Below are 21,152 nucleotides of genomic sequence, written 5' to 3' on the forward strand. Positions count from 1 at the left end.
TTAAGCTTGATGATTGAACAGCTGTCGGTTTTGTAAATCGAGATTTTTGTTTATTTAATTTAGCTTTAAGTTCTTTTACAAGAGTATTGCGAGCTTCACCTTGATATTTGTCGTATTTTGTTTTGTGCAGGGTTTCATAATGCCTACTAATATTGTATTCATTTAATACCACGAGTACCTGACAACAAATAATGCACTGAGGTTTGCCTTTTAGTTCGATGAAGAAATATTGATTTTCCCATTTTCCTTGGAAGGTACGATTCTCTTCGAAAATTTTGCGTTTTTGGAACTACTCATTCTGAATTTAACATTCAATTTATTCGCCACTGTTAATTCAACACGACACGTGCAGCTGACTGAAGCTAACTGCCCGCTCATCGGGAGTGGGTGTTCAAGGTTAACTACTTTCTTAAGATTACGGAAAGTTAGACAGGGTTGGAACAGATAAAAGTTATCAATGGCAATATTTTTGAAATGTGTTTGCGAGGCCGCAGTTTAACGAGCCTCGGGCCGCATGCGGCCGGCGTGCCTGAGGTTGGACCACACTGATGTAATTACCGGTCCAGGTGATAAGAATATTTTTGTTAACTTCTCCTTATACACTTGAATTCTCAAAAGAGCTCCAAGAAAAAATGTTTGGCAATCATTTATTAATGGATTGACATCTGAAAATTGGACTCTTACGTCTTCTGCGATCCTGGTTAACCCATGACTGATACATGATACATGAATTACATTTGCGTACATTAATTTTCAGTTTAAGCTTTTAATTTGAAGGGCCATTTGGTATGTCGAATAGGCAGTTTCTTAAAATTTTGTCTTGAATATTGTATATCTAAAATATTGCATCTAAATAAAAATTATGCATACATTTGCGCATATTTTGGAAAATTTTAGTGCATATATGCATATATAATGATCGGTCCCTAATTATTATATCTACTAGGCCTGGATCCCGCGTACCAAAAAAAAGTTGATTAATAGCAAGCTGAAAATTTGTTAATAGCTTAATGGTGTCTAATCGGACAAACTTTCATGTATGGGAACACTGGATCAGGGGAAGTTTTAATTGTGGAATTTTTTAAAAATTTGGAACATCAGACTACGAAAGAACTTCCAATTGATTTGTGACTCTTTCATTAAATTCTCATGCAAAAATCAGACTGCTATTTATCACCAACATAATTCCTGTCATTTGACATGTTCTACGTGTCGGAGTTATTAAATGCCCAGTTGGTGATTAATACCAGTCTGATTTTTGCATGAGAGTTTAATGAAAGGGTAACAAATCGATTGGAAGTTCTGTCCGACAAAATACATGGGACGTTTTCGTAGTCTGACGTACCAAATTTTTAACCTTTTCCACAATTAAAACTTCCCCTGTTCCAGTGTTCCCATACATCAAACTGTGTCCGACTAGACACCATTAAGCTATTAACAAACTTTCAGCTTGTTATTAATCAACTTTTTTTTGATACGCGGGATCCAGTCCTCCCCTGTTTCAGTGTTCCCGTACATCAAAGTTTGTCCGACTAGACACCGTTACAGTATTATCAAATTTTTAGCTTGCTATTAATGAACTTTTTTTGGTACGCGGGATCCAGGGCTATACTTTAATTGCAGCCATTGCATTTGTCAGATTTGATTGCATGCCTTATTTACTTTTTTACATTGATACCCTCATAGTGAGCTAGTACGACTTAAACAGTTTTATATCAGACATAAATAGAGTTATAAATAGTTTATAAATAGATATAAATAGTTTTATATCAGATATAATTAGTTAACAAATGTAACTTTTCGTTACTTAGTCTATTTTTTGGATATTATATTCTTAGCAGACAGACAATTATTATTTTTTTATTAAGATAAATGGAAACTCGATACACTTACCAAAACTTTATGTATTCGTATCCTGTTGCTGTCAGCAGAGTTTAGAAAGTTGTCGTCAAACAGTTGATCATCTGATAATACATCTTGATTTTTATGCCACTGTTCTTGCCTGGAAAGAAAAAGTTTATTATATCTGATACTCTTTCATACGTGCGCCACTATAATTTAAAAGATTAAAATAACTAACGGCTCTACAAAACGAAACATTACGACGAAAATATATTACAAAATGTTAAAATTATACAGGGTGTTTGGTAAAGAATGGGCCATATCTTAACCTCAGATTCCTGAGCTTAAAATAGGTCGATTTAAGCTAAATTACCTTAGTACAAAACTTAATAATAACCGAAATACAGGGTGTCAAAGTTAAACTTTTATTTTAAGTATTCTTGTAACTGTATATTTGCCAGTAGCATCTACTCTTTAATTGCAATACATTTTTTGCTGAAGTTGGGAAAAAATGGTTCCTGATCAATTACAACAAAGAATGAGGTAAATGGTGCCTAAGCTACTCATAGCACTTAAAAGTTCTGTCATTATTAGAAATCTGTCAAGTTAGCGTCCAGGGCGTATTCTAATGTTTTGTATATTGCGAATAGTTCTCCTTACGGTACACAATGTGCTAAAATTTAAGATTTTGTATGAAGTCTTATAATCATTGGAACACACTTTGGCAATTCTGATACTTATCAATCTTACTGTAAAATTGTTTAACCATAGAGGAGCCAAGCTGATTACTAGTCTCTGTTAAACTCACCTCTAAGAAGGGTTTTCTGAGTATCCAAGGGGGAGGGGTTGTTTTGGTATATTTTAGGGAAGACAATTACTGGTTATGTATTTAATTGTATCAAGTCTTCCAGAGAAAGCAGAACATTGTTTCTGACGGATATAGGTTACTAAGCTATCTGTGGGTGTAGTATAAGAGGCTATACTTACAGCAACCTTTTTGATTGTTTTCTTCTAAAAGCAACTCTTATAAAAGTGGTTAACTGTTATATCCATACACTATTGAGTCATAATCGACTTTAGATTTAATAAGGCTTTTATGGACTGTTAATGTTGACTTATGAGAAAGCTGGATACTTTTGAAATGTGGCTTTTAGGAGAATTTTGAAAATACCATGGACCGATCACATTACGAAAGCAGTTGTGTTGCACAAAATGAGAAGAGACAGAGAACTTTTGACCACCATTAAAAGAAGAAAAACATAATATTTTGGGAACATATTTAGAAATGATATGGACTAGTTAAAAGGGCTAGACTAAACAAATATCCTGGCTGAAAAACATTCATGACTGGACCGGATTAAACACACAGACACTTTTAAGAAAAGCAGAAGATAGAGACGAATTTGCAATAGTTTTAGCCAACTTTCATTAGTAGAGTCTGCACTGGAAGCAGTGACGGTTTAAGGCATGATGGGGCCCTAGGAGGACATAAGAAGTAGTCCCCTTTATAGCGACCATTTAGTTAAAACAAATTTACAGATATTTATGTTGTTTTGTGAAGTAGTTAATACAAAAATAGATTACGACAATATAAAGAAGATCATTTTTAATTTTTTACTTCTATTACTTTTGCTAAAGATATAATAAGTAAAATATCTGCATCTGATAAATTTATAGTTGTATCTTCTAATGTTTATTAGGAGCACTAAAACGTTCTAAAACTTTAGACCGCATAATGGTTAAAAGAGCTATTTGATACCTATTCATTTTCCTAAATAAAATTTGTACTGCTGTAGCAGAATCAAATCTAGCTGACCATCTAGTATACAAGTCTTAACCGACATTTCGCAACAACTTATCCTTCCATTTTCTCACGGTTTTTGCTCCGAATCGAAGAACCGCTTGGTTTGACATCAAATTTGGCATTCACATAGGTAACATGTCAAAGAAGAAAAGTGATTTTAGGCCGATGTGTGCTTTTGCCCTGGGGATGAGTTTCACCCCTTCTCGGGGGTGAAAAAATATACGTTCAAAATAAGTCCGGAAATGGATAAACTGATTCATTCTAAGTAAATTTTGTTCTATATAGTTTTTTCACTAAGATAATACTTTTAGAGTTATTTGCGAGTGAATATGTTCATTTTTCACCAAAAAGAAACATGATTTTAGACGGATTTTCGCAAATAACTCAAAAATAACGTATTTTATCAAAAACATATTCTTAGGAAAAATATAGCACATACAAAAGTAAAAAAATGGTGCATGTATGAAGTATGTAGACTTGTAGACCCAGTATAAGCAGTGCTGGAACTTATGAAAAGTAGATTCTTATTCGTCAAATTGCAAATCGAATATTTCAACGCGAACTAACCAAAAAATTAGCCAAAAAAACCAGCACTTTTCGACGAAAAATCATCAAAACTTTTTTAAAGTGTTAAAAAAACTTATTTTTGTTTTTATTTCTAGTATCAAAATTAAGCAAGTTAAGCGTCTAAATAATGTTGGTCTCTTTTTTTGCCAAAAAAATCTTGAAAATCACCCCCTAGCGTGCATCCCAAATGAAAATAATTATTACCGCTTTATAATTTAATTTACTTATTTACCAAAAGATTGGGATTTACAGTAAAACAATTTTTTTGAAATTTTGAAAAAAGGTCTTTATTTTCAAAATAACTTAAAAATTTATTAGTGGTACCAAATAGCTTAGAGTAAAAAAATATAGGTTTCCTTTTTTGAATATTTTAGATTTGTGTTTTTTTGTAAGATAAAAATTGGTTAAAATATGGCTGTTAAAATTTGCATACACTCGTGATTAGTGACTTGTTCAAGTCTTTTCTACTGCAGCTCTTTCATAAATAAGCACTTTATACCGATAAAACTTACAGAGCATATAATATAAACAATACAAAATTTAAGTAACTTGTGAAGCGGCAACGATTAATTTCATTTGAGATGCTAATTAGAGGGTGATTTTCACCAGTTTTTTTACCCAAAAAAAGCAATCAACTTTATTTTTAGCGTATATTGCTTACTTTTGATGCTAGAAACTTTTTTAAAAACAAAAATAAAGCTTTCCTTATACACTTTAACAAAGTTATGATGAGTTTTTCCTGAAAAGTGCTTAATTTTTTGATTATTTCATGTTAAAATATTCGATTTGGAATTTGACGACTAAGAACCTACTTTTCATTAGCTACACCTCTGCTTCTACTGGGTCTACAAACTTCACACATACACCATTTCCTCACCTTTTATAAACTATATTTTTGCTAAGAATATTTTTTTCTGAAAGCGTGTTTTTTTTTTTAAATGAACATATTCACTCGAAAGTATCTCGAAAAGTATTGGGTACATTCCATGTCAAATCACTCAGGCAAAAAATTTTGGATCTCCGATTTGTCTGAAAATTGGTATATAGCTTCTACGGGACGTAAAAATAAGATACTTAAGGTCTAAAAATCTTCTTCTTTTTTTCTCAAAATGTTATTTTATGCGATTTTACAGTGATTTGGTGTTTATTTAAACAAATTTGCATTTTCGGTCATAAAGTATCAATGAAAAACATAATATTTTAATAGAAAGGACTCAAAAATGTTATTATATGGCATTATAACAAGTTATTTTGAATCAAAACAAGTTTTTGATCAAATTTTATAGTGTAAAAAACGTTAAAATACCGTTTTTTACATTTTCCTCCATTCCCAAAATACATCATCATCGATTTGGCTGAAAATTTGCCCACAGATAGCCAAAAGATAGGACTTTAAGTGGTTAGAAGGATTTGAATTATATTACAATACCAAAAAAGTTACATGTTACATGCAGTAATATCAGACTCAAAAGTATATATTAGTCCAGTCGGGATAGCATTTGACCTTGAATGCCGAGCTGCCCAAAATTTTATTTTTCTGATCTTTAGGGGAGTCAATAGTAGCGTAAATTTAAAATCATGAATGAATTCCTCCGTTACGTTAGCCGCCATCTTGATTTTAAAGGAGAACCTGTTTTGCTCAATATCTCCGCCATTTTTAACTTTTCGACAAAAATGCTAGGAACTGAAATTGTTCCAAATAAATCTTATTTACAATTATTACAATTTCCTTTTAACAATTTTTGTCGTGAGATCGATATTTTCGAGTTAATTGTACTTACAGCAGACGCCTACATTTTTGACTATAATATTGCATGTAACTTTTTTGGTATTGTAATATAATTCAAATATATTATATAATATATAAAATGGTGACAGATTTGGAACCCCCTTGACTGACTGGACGCTTTACTGGGCTACGGCAACTTCTATCTTTCGCTTCTACAGCTTCTGAGCTAAAACCACCTTCTAACCCCATCCACTGGCAACTTTGCCTCTCCACACATCACCTAACATTCAAAAGCTTACGCAATCTCCCCACACTCCTGAAAAGGAGGATCCTTCACCCTGAAGAGGCTTAAGCCTAAACGGGGTATAAATAACGAGTTTTCACTTCACTAATTCAAATCCTTCTCACCACTTAAAGTCCTATGTTTTGTCTATCTGTGGGAAAATTTTCAGCCAAATCGATTAGGATGTATTTTGGGAATGGAGAAAAATGTAAAAAACGGTATTTTAACGTTTTCTACACTATAAAATTTGACCAAAAGCTTGTTTTGAATCAAAGTAACTTGTTATGATGCCATATAATGACATTTTTGAGTCCCTCCTATTAAAATATTATGTTTTTCATTCATACTTTACGATAGAAAATGCAAATTTGTATAAATAAACACAAAATCACTGTAAAATCGCATAAAATAACATTTTGAGAAAAAAGAAGAAGATTTTTTGACCTTAAATATCTTATTTTTACGTCCCGCAGAAGCTATAGGTATACCAATTTTCAGACAAATCGGAGGTCCAAAATTTTTTTTCTCCAAAATTGAGTGATTTGAAATGGATTGATAAATACCCATTGACTTAAAAAAATTATATAGAACAAAAGTTGCTTATAGCCACTTTACACCATGCAACTAATTGCGCAATTAATTGCACAATTTCTTGCAGCATTAGAAATTGCATCGTGTCATACGCGAATTGCACATAAAAGCTGCAACTTCTTGCAGCAATTTCTTGCTGCAAGAAGTTGCAGCTAGATAGAACATGTCCTATTTTTCATGCAATTTTTTCTGCAATTTGGGTATATTTTTAGTAACTTTTAAGGCTACACTCTTTGTTTTGACATTCTGTTATCCTAAATTTCAAATTAAACAATTTTTGACAAAACTAGAGGAACTTTTTACCAATTTCACGCTTCACAGATAACATTATTCTGGGGGATAACTTTAATTATGCAACATAGGGATTAAAGAAACTATATTCTATTTTTATTTCTTTTGTATTTAACAACTTGTTTCCTTTTGTAAATGAATAATGTATTATAGGTATACTTGCATTAGGTATTAATTGATTTTGTTATACATAATACATATTATACTTTTCTCAAATTATAATCTAACATTTTCAATCTAATATATCTGATAACTCTAATCAAAAAATTACATTTTTAATTTATAAAAACAACATAACCCAAAATTTACGGTATGTCAAAGTTTCTGTCCATTTCATGTCAGTTTATGCAATTACTTGCACTGTATAATCACTTTATTGCAGAAAGCTAGTTGCAACTTATTGCAGAAGTTCTTGCTGCAAGAACTTGTGCAATAAATTTCGCAATTACTTGCATCGTGTAAAGTGGCTATTAGAATTAATCTGGGCCCGGATTACGTACACTCGATACGCATCGTATCCGCCATGTTTTACCGTAGGGAGTGATTACGAAACCTCTTTTCCTACGTTGTCGATGCGAGTCAACTCGAAGGCACTGCTCGATACCAACCACCCTGTCGAGTTGCCAACTCGAACTATCTATCTCTCTCTGATAGATCGCTGATCTCATATAACGCCGCTTTTTCTCTTGTCGATCCAAGTATAAAAATTAAGAAAAGTGAATACATAACGACATAACCTACTTACTTTATACTTTGATTTCTTCAATTTAAAAATAATGTAAATCGTTAATCAAACGATATTTAGATTATACGATTTTGATAATAATTCTCATGTTTTGAACATTAAAAAAATATATTGTTTAAATCTCCCAGTGAGGTGTTATTACACTCATTACACAGACAGAAGTTCTCTAATAAGGCAAGCCGCACACCAAAGAAACATGAAACGAAAAACATGAAACATGAAACGAAAAACATGTTTCATGAAAAGAAAACAATGCTAAACAAATCTCAAAGTCCGCCTATCAATGAAACGAGTGTGATTCATGCTAATGACACATTTTTATTTTCGGAGAGTCTCATAAATGGCCGGACGTATATTTGTTTAGCAGTGGTTTATTTCCATGAAACGTAATTTACGTTTCATGTTTCTTTGATGTGCGGTCTGGCTAATACTTATTCCTATTTTAAAAAATTGTGAAGGAAACGTCCATGGTTAATTTTTATTCTTGTAATATTTGCAGAGTAAGATTTAATGGCGAAAAGGTAAGATAAGGAATGCTCTGAGACAAAATTCAATGAAGGGAAAAGGTAGTTAGCAGTGACCATTACCACCTTTAGTAATATTTTTATATAACGTCTCCCATCTTTCCCTGGCTATTTAATCTTTAATAACGGTAAAAAATCATAATTAATCTCAAATTCTACTCAAGTTCGAAAATTATATATTTATATATCTAGGTACACGTTATCACTGTATCATCCTTAGAATATAAAATAATCGTTTATAACAATTAAATATGTAATAAAAACTTTATTTTATATTCTCTTGTAATAATTATTGAGGTTAATGAGAGAAATTGCTTGGCATATAACGTGCACATCATTCCATTTGTTCGAAATATTATCCCGCAGGTTCAAAAATACGATAATTGCCGATGATTTTCTGACAGTCTACTCGAACCCAGTTCGTAATCACTTTTTGGCTTCGATGCGAATTCGCATCATAGATGATTTCGCATCGAGTTTGCCTACGGTTCGTTTTGCGATCTCGCATCGAGTGTTCGTAATCCCGCTGCAGTTTATCCACTTCCGTACGTATATTGACCGTATATATTTTTTCAAGCCCGAGAAGGGTGGACTCAACCTAAGAGCAAAAGCACACATCGGCACAATATCACTTTTTTTTTCTTTAACGTATTAGCTATGTGTATGCCTAATTACATGGCAATCCAAGCTCTTCTTTAAAATCCAAAGGTTTTTTAAAATCCAGAGGTTTTTAAATATTTTACGATTAAGAACGAATAGTTCTTGAACCATTCCAAAATAATTAATAGCTCCTAAGCAAAATTTGCTTGCAAAATTGATTACCAAATTGAGGGAAGGATTAGAACATGGAGTATAAAATGCCGTTGGAGATAACTGCTTAATGTTGGCTTGAAGTCGGTTGTATTTTTTTGGATTATTTGACAGAAGACAAATAAAAAACTGAGTTTTATTGGAAATAATAAATTAACTATTATCTTTTTCCTTTGTCTCCGTTATCCCTATTTGATTTATTTAACATTTTATATTTTTTCCTATATAACTACTTAAATAATTCAATGTCAATGCATTTGATGAGCGGGACTCGGGCCTCATCAAATGCCAGGGCCCTAGGCGGCCGCCTAGTCCACCTAATGGTTAATCCGGCGTTGATTGGAAGAAGAAAAAGAAAAGGCTTTTATCTATGCTGTTAATAGGATATTTTGATCACACCCCCAATTTTAAGTAGATAGGATTTTCATTATTGGATGTTCAAGAATATATTGTAGTTATCAAGATTTTTAAGATGATATATTCTGTTGCTTTAAATTTAAATGTAGAGGGAGTAGATGTTTTATAATGATTTTAGTAACACCTTAATATATTTTGTGAAAGTTGAGCACAACTCAATGAGTGAACATACTTGCCTTTATGTCCATACGCAAATATCAAATTTTCTTTTAAATATTTTTTTCTTTAAAAAAATAGTAGTTAATAATTTACAAACTTATTCTAACTTTTCATTAGCTCAAAAATTCAATAATTATTAAACAATGCAAAACCTAATTAACGAATTCAAATTTTTCAAAATTGATTTAAAAGTTTGAATGCCCTTCAAAAATTTTACCAATATGAAGACGTCTTTCATAATTTTGAAAATTGATAACTTTTTTCAAAAAGTTAGATTGCAAAATTATTAAGTAAATAAATAAATCTAAGCTGTTTATTAAAAAAATAAGCCCACCTTTGAGAACTCACGTGTAGTGTAATTAAGACTTCTAATGATACTTGAAGTGATTTGAGAGGGACAATGTCGCATATTAAAACGTTTTTATATACTTGACTTCTTCTTTGTCACTATGTCACTATGTCCGCAAATTTTGTAATCCATTTTAAACATAGTTCTAGGCTACCTAGTCACCAGAAATTTTCAGAATAGCTCAGAACTAGCTAACAATGCAATATTTAATTGCTATTATGTGGATAAATCGATTTTTTTAATATCAAACTATTTTAAAAATGTGACTAATGCAATGACATTTAGATTCCATTTTAAAGTACGTTAACAAGTCGATAATTACGAATTGATGGTGGCTCAGTGTTAAAGCATTAGACTGTAGATCGAGAGGTCCCGAGTCCGAAACCCGGCTGTTGCGTATCTTTTTTTAATTTTTTTAATAAATAATTAAAAGTTAGTGTACTTAAAATTCATATTTTATAAATTAATTATTATATATATAAATATTATATACAGTGTGGATATTAGGTCTTACCTTCCCTAGTAAACTCCGTTATTTAAGACAAATATGAAAAATGCTCGGACCCGTCAATTTTTATTTTAATAGAGGTATTTTATAACATAAAAAAATTGTCACCCCTTTCATCCCCTTCACTAGCCAGCTACCCCCTCAGGTTTTTTAAATAGCAAAGGGGGTCGTGCGATATTTCGTTGGAAAGGATTTGAAAAGAAGAATTCAAAAATGTATAAGTTTGAAATTTTGTATGGTTTTATTTAAAATTATTACACAAAATAATGTATTAAATTACATCTTTAAAATTAAAGGAACTGCCAAATTATCCTAAAGAAAATTTAAATTACTGCAGGAGATGCTAGAAATGTTCTCCATTTACTTCCTGGCAGAAGTAGATTCTTTGTTTCGTTGCCTCCCTAACCCTTTGTAGGGTCTGCATATCAATCCTATTACATTCTTCGATTATTCTTTGACGGAGTTCATCAAGTGTCGTCAACTGGTTCCCATACAGTTTGGATTTGAGGTAACTCCATAGGTAAAAATCTAGACGAGTAAGATCTGGTGATCTTGGTGGCCATTCAATGAATCCACGACGTCCAATCCATCTTCTCGGATACAAATTATCTAAAAAATTTCGAACGCGAGCAGCGTAATGAGGCGGAGCTCCATCTTGCTGGAAAACAATATCTTGGGTGAATTCGCCTGGATTGTTTCTATCTGAAGCACATCATTAATTGCAGGAATTATTTGTGTCTTTAACAGATTAAGATAGCTTTCCCCCGTTAAATTGCCTTCGATAAAAAAAGGGCCTATAATGTGATCCCCTAGTATACCTCCGCCCAAACATTTAATTTAGTTGGAAATTGAGTATGACACTCTCGAAACAATCGAGGGCTTTCGTCAGACCAATATCTTACGTTTTGTCGATGTACATGACCAGTTAAATAGAATGTTGCTTCATCGGAAAAACAAATATGTCTTAAATAATTTGGATCTTGTGAAATATTATTATCCATAGTTTCACAATATTGCAGTCGTCGATCTGGATCATCCTCTGTCAATTCGTGCACCATTTTCATCTTATAGGGATGAAATTTTTTCTTTTTTAAAATGTTTAAAACGGTCCTGTGACTTACTTCGCTTTCGCGAGCAACATTTCTAGTTGAACTGGATGGATTTACTACAAATTGAGACAAAATATCTACTTGCTTTTCCCCAGAAATCTTTTTTCTACCATCTCGTTTCTTGTTTTCAACAGAACCAGTTTCAAAAAATTTGGTGACAAGCAGTCTATAGTAATGTCGATCAATTGGACGATCCAGAAAACGTTCATTAAATATTCTCACAGCTTCATGGTAGTTACGGCCTGCTTCACTAAATATTAAAATTGCTTCACATTTGTCTACTAATATACGAGGTGGTGCCATTTTGATTGTTTTGACTTTTGAATACTAAAAATTTATAGGTTACCACTAAAGCTCACCAAATCTCAAGTTCTTGTCAATATTCTTTACAATCAACAGTGCTAATTGCTTGGTTTTTATGAGAGTTGTCAAAAACTAGACACGCCAACTAGATTATTTAAAAAATTGTTCTAACCACGATATCTTTAAACGACACAAAATTATTTATTCTGCAAAAAATAATTCGGTATAAACGTTCAAGAATAAAAATTAAATAAATTTTGTTATACCGAATGTCCCATGTTAAAGCAAAACTAGTGTACCTAATTTTGTATTGTTGTATGGTAACAATAAATCGATATTAACAAACAGATCCTTGAGGTTAAAGTAACGTGTGATACATTTTTGAATTAATTCTTCTTTTCAAACCCTTTCCAACGAACTATCGCACGACCCCCATTGCCATTTAAAAAAATCTGAGAAGGTAGCTGTCAAGTGAAGGGGATGAAAGGGGTGACAATTTTTTTATGTTATAAAATACCTCTATTAAAATAAAAATTGACGGGTCCGAGTATTTTTCATATTTGTCTTAAATAACGGAGTTTACTAGGGGGTAAGACTTAATATTCACACTGTATATAGTATATACCATTTAAAATATTTTCTTTGATTTATTAAGTTTAAATCCGCTAGAGAAAATCTAAGAAAGGCCTTTAAAAAAGTCAATTAATAAATTCTTTTATGACATAGAAATTGAAACAACAAAATAATGTATAATTTTATATTGGGTAATTGGGTCCTATAAATAATGAAAACGTTTTATCATAAAAAGTTCTTTTTTTATAAAAGTGTAAGTATTTTAATTAATAAATTTATTTATTTACACTTACAGGTCCTCCAAATTGTGCACCTAATTTGTTACCCTTTTGGTCCGATTGACAGATGCCCCATTTTAATAGATTAATGGACAAGAAAGTTTCACAAGTTAAGCGAAATGCCGTTTCGGGTGTTGGGGAAGAAAATTATAGGATGGCTGTATTTGATTTCAAAGGTTGAACAAAGCTCCATTGTTTGCACTAGCCAGGACAATAATTAGAGGTCCTATACAAATTATTTTACTAGTTAAGATGCGGTAATGTAATGTTTTACTACGAAGTACAAACAAAAAGGGAAGTTGCCAAGATTGAGTAATTTTACGTTGTTTCATAGAGATACAAAACTATGTATTCTACCAGAAGTTACAGAGATGCTTTATAAAAAGTGTAAACAAATATACGGTTAAATAATTTTTATGAGGAGAATTTAAAAAAATAAATTTATGTCAAAGACCACAAGACCGTAAATTTTCATTACCCTGTATATGGTCAAATTTTCTACATAAAATAATTTAGCCGTAAGAAATTTTCGCGGAAGAGAAAACTTTTAGTGGTAAAGTTTCTACGAACACTTTATACATTTCAACAGAACGGACTACAAATAGTTCTTTAGAAAGTTAATGTATTCCGCGGTTTGATTGAACAATAGACAGTATTTTCTAAATGGTTTCCCAGAAAGAAACGGATAGTAAACAATTTTGTTTAGTTTAGAATAGAGGGTTTTTCTAGATTATAAGTAAAATTAATTTTAATATCTCCTGGAAATTGACAAGACAGAAATTTTGTATACAATATTATTTGTTCTTAAAAAAAAGTAGGGACATGATGTGTGAAGAATGCTTGTCATTGGCTAGGAGACGGATGGAAGGAGAATAGAGTGGTGAGTTTCAGATTGATGAGAGAAAAATAATTCATTGTGTAATTACCATCGAAAACAATAAGTCGAATTTGAAAGTAGTATTTTTGTGTAAAGTGTGTTAATTTGGTGGCCGTGGAAGCAGATACGTGTGAAACGAAATGGCGATCAAGTCTAGAAATACAAACTCCTTGTGTCCGAATAGATTCCAGTTTATGGCTGGAACGAGTAGCCGTATTATATAAATTTTGCACGAGATAACGAGCTGATAAAAAAATCTTGGGATTCTAAAAATGGATGTTGTTTTTATCAAGTCAAAGATTTTAATTTGAGGAGAGAATTCGAACGAGTGCCGTTTTTTGAAACAGTTTGAAGGAAAAGGACAGTTTGCAGAATCCGAGGAGCACGTGGTGGGAGAACTAGGAACAACACAATCCAGCAGAAGAAATAAGGACGTTAGAAAAGGTTAGTCAGATTATTTGTGAAAAAAAAGAGTTGCTTTGTATTACTTACATACCATGTCTGTTTTTGTTAACTTAATAGTATTACAGCAAAAATTATTCGTTCATAAATTCATAGAAGATATAAGTAATCTATTTAAAAAGTGAAAATTAAATTTTGTTTTTTTTAATAATAATAAGAACAGTCTACCGATTCAATTGAATGAATTTTGGTTCACAAAAGTAGATAATATAATTATAGTTTTTTTTGATTAGATAAGAGAGTTTACAACAGAATAAAGTTTAGCATAAATTTGAAATTTTTATATTTATGGTATAGTATATAAATAAATAGTAGTTATAAAATTTATATGAGTTTGAGTATATTTATTTTCCCTGTTTTGTCCTGGATAAAGCAAGCAACGAGAAATACTAGAAGCCACAAAATAAAGGTAATACATCCAATCAATTAGCCCTGAGTATATTTTTTATTGAAAAATTGATTAAATTTTGGTTTTGTTTCATGAGTAGCAATTAAAATAATTAATTAATTAATCTAATTAATAAGATGCATGTCAATCTTATAACAAGGAGAAAATACAGAGCATAATAATACATAATCATTATCATTAAGGCTTTTTATTCCAGATGGGATGTTTGCACTCTCATTTAGAGCTCTCTGATTCCCTTATTGCGGTGAATCACTCCTCATTATTCTTGTGTATTGTCACAGTTTCTTGTATGACTTGGCTTTCGTTTCAATTTTCGTCCACCTATTTGGATACGTATGTACCTACTTCCTTTGAGTTTCTCACTTTCAGGATTTTGTTGTCCCTCATGACCTTGTCCTCCCATCTCTCTCTCTGGATCTTCCCTTTGGTCTTTCAGTTTCTATCTTCCATCTGGTAACCTTCATAATCCGTAAGTCACTTTTCTTTAAGTAGCCTAGTCATATCAGTCTCTGAGTTTTAATTAATCTTGTGAGGCACATTGTCTCCGCTGCGTTACTGGTCTGATTGCAACTCTGTAGATTTTCAGTTTTGTATTTCTGGATATGTTCTTGACCGTCATTGGCCTATCATATCTCCTGCCTGCAAGTATTCCCTCCGTTACTTCTTCTCTTCTCTTATTTTTGCAATTCACAATAATTATTCCAAAATATTTGAATTGTTGACCTTTTCAAAAGTGTAGTTTTATATCTTGATTTCTTTCGTCTTTTTACCTTCTCTTCTAGAGCAGGTTACAGTCAAACCCTCGTATTGGAATAGCCTTCGTGCCAAGCAAAAGTATTCCTATAACCTGGTATATTCTAATAACCGATCATTGGTGGCTAGTAGAAACGTTTCGGGACCTCAACATTTTATTCCTTAAATCGGGATATTCCTATAACTGGTATTCTAAAAAGCGGGTTCGACGTATATATTTTGTTCTTCCTTCGTGAATTTGTAGACCTCTTTTCCATGCATTATCTGTTATCTTTCCTTGTCTCTTTCTATAAGAACTATGTCAACTTCATATAGAATCCCCTTGTCGCTCTCCTGTTTCTATTGCAATTGATTTTGTGCTACCTTGTTGTGATCGTTCTGTTCATACTTTAACTCAAGATCCATATATTGTCATTTGATTTCAAAGGTTGAAAAAAGCATCATTGCCTGCACTAGCCAGGACAATAATCAGAGCCGTGCGGTACATCTTTTCAATATGACCCTTCGAAATGCCGCCCCCTAAATATTATTGAAACTTAATACATACTAGCATTTATTTTTATTAACTGAAATTACACTAAATGAACGAAAACTTTTATTTTAAAAACAAAACATACTTTAAATTAAAAGAAATATATGTTAAATCACTAACTTCTTAATTGACTTTTTAAAAAGATTTATTTCACAAATTACACTTATACTTTGTTCTATGATAAATTGAAGTAAATAAAATTATATAATGCAAATATGTTACTAGCGAGAAACTAAAATGACGAGTGAATAATAAAGTTAAAGTTCTAAATTTATAACCTTCCTACAAAATGTGGGATCGGCGTTTCCCACGAAAGGCCAGCTTTGGTCAGAGGTTGATGTCCATGCATGGTCAGCTATCTCTATGGGAACGCTTGCTGAAAGGATGATGAAATAGGAACTGATATTGCGAAACCAAAGAGCCGGTAACCCTTGAGTGGTTCAAGGTGACTATTTTCGCATATAACAGCTCCCCTCATTAGTGAAAAGTCGATGCCTTGCTTCGACTTTTAAAGTTCGATTGGGGTTTCTGATATTTCTTCATTTTCTGGGCTTACGTCTGGTCTTCTTTTAAAGGTTAATCCTTTAAGTTTCTGTTTAATGGAACTGCTGCTATTTGGTGAAGGTGGAGGCGAGTCCTGCGGATAGTTCATGGCAAGTCTTGGAAATCTTTCGCGTCTACATTTGCAGAAGATGTATACAGAAACTAGAATGATAATTAATGATAAAGACAATATAGTGAACCAAGGCAAATGTTCTTCGATGAATGGTTGGTTCATGATTCGGTCGAGTTCTTCTGAATATTGGTCCAGCTTGTGTTGTGCAATGTTTAAATCGTCTGTATTGATCTTGTTAAGTTTTAATGGTTTCAAATTTGGTATGTGGTTTCTTCCTTCGAAATGGTCACAACATCTGTATGGGACAATAACTGGATGACTTCTGTAGGTTATATTTGGATATTTATCGATTTGATCTCTGGCGTGGACTCTGGTACTTCCAATAAATGCTGTACATTCAGGTAGTAATCTTAGAATTGTGTTTACTTTGATTGTCTGTGTACTGATGTCTTTTCTTGCACACTTAATTGTAATTGGTAATGGATCGGATACTGTTATTAACCATAAATTTCGGTCAATTTCTTGCACATTGTAATCTTGTGCTAAAAATGTTGACATCTGACAAGTTTTTGGTAGAACGCTAACTGGTTTCAATAACTGGGCTTCACAGATAGTATCGCTGTCTATTGGATAGGGAAGAATATCTGTGCACATTTTTTGGTTTGGACTAATTGATTTGCATTCTTCTCTGTTTCGGGGTAATACATACGAAATTGAATCATTATCTCGCGCTATATACTTATGTATTGTAGAAAGTGTATGAAAAAGACCAGTTTGATTATCTAATATTGGTATTGAATATAAGTGGTGTAAGGTATAGATTTCGGGGTCGACTAGTGGGATTTCTAGGACGAATACAATTTTTGAATCCAGTTGATATGCTTGAAGCTTTATTATATCAATATACTGGGCTATATTTGAGGTATAGATGGGTAATGGTAATACATTATTTTGTAAAGATTGTGAGATAATCTTCAATGAATCTAGTAAATCATTGGGAGAAATAATTGAACTGTGTAAAATTTGCAATCGAGAAAAAGTGATGGCATTCAAAATGTCATTGAGATAATTTTCTAAAAATATGTAGCTTTCCATTAACGAGTCACACAAATTTAAGGTTTGTAATTGTGCACGGTAAAATGAGATGTCGTCAGCAATGTCTATAAGAGTAGTTTCGATATCGTGTAGGTCTTTGTTAAAAGTTTGTTCGTCTATTTGTAATTTTTGAATAGTGGTGTTAAAAGATTTTATGACAGAAGTTGTAACAGAGATTTGATTTTTTAAGAGTGCTTCTATTTGATTTTCATCTCTAGTGATCCTATTTATACATTGATTGAAATATTCACCGTCTGATGCGTCTAAATTTCCACTAATAGATTTCCATAAGGTTCCAATACCATTGATTAATCCTCGTTTTTGGCGTGGATTATAGGCTCGTGTATCGGCAATTACTTCTCTATATTTTAAATTTACGGAATTTGAAATTTGTCTGATCAAACTGATATGTGTTTGTACCTCGGATTGGAATGCAAGTTTTCTTGGTGTATCGGCATTAGTAAATTTATCTAGCAAGTTTTCTAAGATTTTGTCGTTGTTGGATATAGCAGTTTTTATAGGGAGCAATTCCTTGTAAACAAGTAATGTCCATTTATCATTAGATATTCGAATGGTACCTTCTTCGTGATAGAAGATTCCGACTGTATTATTTATGGGAGAGAGCTGAAATTGGGAGTAGGCGACTGAAAGTAGTCCATAGAATCTCTAAAGAAGAAATTTATTCAAAGTATGGTTTAAGTCTGTCAAAATTTACTTTAGAAGTTTGATCCGTTTGGGGATTTAGGATAATGGCAGAATTTGTAAATAATTCTTGAATTTGAAAAGGTCCATTAAATAAATTTTCAGATTTTGATTTTATTTGTGATTCTTTTACATATACCTTGTCACCAATTTTAAAATCGGGGCGTTGTGTTGAAATATTTTCATCAAATCTTACTTTAGCTTTTTCTTTTGCTCTTTCTGTTTTCTCTCGGGCTACTTTATAAAAGTATTCCATACGGTTATTAAGGTCTCTAACATATTTGCTAATTAGGCTTTTTTGATTATATAGGGTTTCTGGTGGTCGTCCTGCAGTGTGTCCAAAGACTAGTTCGTACGGCGTGAAACCGTGTGTCTTGTTTTTTGTATTATTGTAACATATCACTGCATAAGGGAGGATCACGAATGGGTGATCATTGGGATTTTCGGATTTATTTGCTCGGATCATTTCTGATAGTGTGGCATGGAATCTTTCTACAGATCCATTGGATTGTGGATGACTTACACTAGAAAATGTTAATTTTATATCATAGAGGTTGCATAGATCTTTAATTATGGCATTTTCGAATTCTCGACCACAGTCACAATGTATTCTTAAAGGTGTTCCGTAATGTTGGAAAAATAGAAGGAGTGTACTCGCTACGGTAACTGCTTTTTTATCGGTTAAAGGGTATGCTTGAGTAAATTTAGTTAGTTCATCTCTAATGGTTAATGCATAGTTTCTAGTGGGATATTCAAATATGTCTATGTTGATCCTTTCAAATGGCGTTTTCGGAGTTTCCGTTATAACTAACGGTCCACTTAGATTTTTTCTGTAAATTTTAACCTTTTGGCAAATTTCATAGGCTTTTATATATTTTTCCACATCTTTTGCTAAGTTCTTCCAATTATATTTTTCTTTTATACGTCTAACAGTTTCGTTTATTCCTCTGTGCAAGTTATTTTTGCCACAATGGTAATGTTCTAGGATTTGTGGGGTTTCGTCTTCACTTGCCTGTTTAATTACATTTTGGCAGATTTTTAATTTAAGTTCTTTGTCCGCAAATATATAGGAAAATATTTCTAAGATGGGAAGTTCGAGATTATTTTCTATGCAATAGGTCTTTGATTCGTCAAATTGTTCTTGGTTCGCATAAAGTATGAGAAATAAGTATGACATTACTTTTTGTGGATCGAAAGGTAATGGGATAATGAAATATTTTCGATCTTTTACGGTTTTACTAGATACGATATTGATCCTTCGGTTACTGTATTCTATATTTTCTTCGAATATGTCACTCATAATTTTTTCGTGCAGGTCCTCAAGTTTGTTCTGCCAGAAAAAGGTAACGATATTCTTGTGAGATTTGTCTAACAGTTCTGCATTTGACGTTTCTATTTTGGAGTAATCGATAATAGATTTTGTTCTATATAATTCAAGAAACTTTTCGAATTCTTCGGACATCTTTTCTATTCCTTCTTCTGTGTCCTCTTTTTCTTCTTCGTCTTCTTGGCTCTCTGTTTCATCTTTGTTAGATGCGTGCAGGGCAAGTTTTGATTGAAAGTCTGCACAGTCCTTAAAATGATTTATTTTTATTCTTGAGAGTGCATCTGCATTTCTGTTGATTTTTACTGACCGGTGCTCTATTTTGTAATTATATTCTTCAAGTTTTAGGCGCCAACGTGCTAGGCGGCTTCCTGGGTCTTTGATTGAAAATAGCCATGTAAGAGGTCGATGATCAGTAATAAGAGTAAACTTGCGACCGAAAAGATATGGTCTGAAATGTTTTACTGCCCATACTATAGCTAATAATTCTCTCTCTATTGTGGAATATTTGGTTTCTGCACTGCATAATGTTCGTGAGGCATAAGCGATTGGCAGATCTTTTCCTAATGGGCCTTGTGACAAAACGGCTCCAATTGCGAAAGCACTAGCGTCAGTAGTGAGTAAAAAGGGTTCTTCAAAATTTGGATATATGAGAATTGGGTCTGTCATTAGAATATTTTTAAGATCGTTGAATGCTTCGTTACATTCGGTATTAAAAACAAAAGGAACATCTTTTTGAAGTAATTTAGTCAGTGGTTTGGAAATTTTGGCAAAATTTGGTATAAATCTACGGTAGTAACCTACTAGGCCTAAAAATGATTTTATTTCTTTAGTTGTCTTGGGTTCTGGGAAACTTTTTATGCATGATACCTTGGCAGGATTTGTTTTTACTCCGTGTTCTGTAACGAGGTGTCCTAAGTATGCGACTTCTTTTCTTAAGAATTCACATTTATCCGGTTGTATCTTCAGATTTGCCTTCCTTAATCTTTTAAATACTTCTGTCAGTCGTGATATGTGCTCGTGAATGGTGGCTGAATAGATGATTATATCGTCCATATATACTAAACATCTTTCGTTCTGAATTCCTAGGAGAATGTTATCCATTACTCGTTGAAAGGTGGAAGGAGCATTCCTTAATCCGAAAGGCATACGAACAAATTCGTAATGTCCGTTGTCAACTGAAAAGGCTGTTTTTTGGATATCTTTTGGATCAATTTCAATCTGGTGGAATCCGGACGCCAAATCTAATGTTGTAAAGTACTGACATTTTCCAAGTTGGTCCAACAATTCTGAAATTTGTGGAAGTGGATATCGGTCTTCTGTTGTAACTTCATTAAGTTTACGATAATCAATAACGACTCTCCATTTCTGTTTGCCAGATGCGTCAAGTTTTTTGGGTACCACCCATACTGGACTCGACCAGGCACTTACCGAATGCCGAATTATTCCTTGTTCTAGCATTTTTTTGGTTTGTGTCTTGACTTCTTCTTTGTGAACCTG

At 32.6% G+C, this 21,152-nt stretch overlaps 1 protein-coding gene across 1 annotated transcript in view; it reads right to left on the reverse strand.

Moving 5' to 3' along the window:
- Positions 1-21,152, reverse strand: part of LOC114339254 (uncharacterized) — a 265,488-nt gene that overhangs the window by 37,017 nt on the left and 207,319 nt on the right. Inside the window, exon 4 of the mRNA XM_028289881.2 lies at positions 1,894-2,002. Within this exon, the coding sequence (XP_028145682.1) occupies positions 1,894-2,002 (109 nt within the window). The remainder of the gene's footprint in view (positions 1-1,893; positions 2,003-21,152) is intronic.

Source organism: Diabrotica virgifera, chromosome 8 (assembly GCF_917563875.1).
Source record: "Diabrotica virgifera virgifera chromosome 8, PGI_DIABVI_V3a".
Lineage (NCBI taxonomy): Eukaryota > Metazoa > Arthropoda > Insecta > Coleoptera > Chrysomelidae > Diabrotica > Diabrotica virgifera.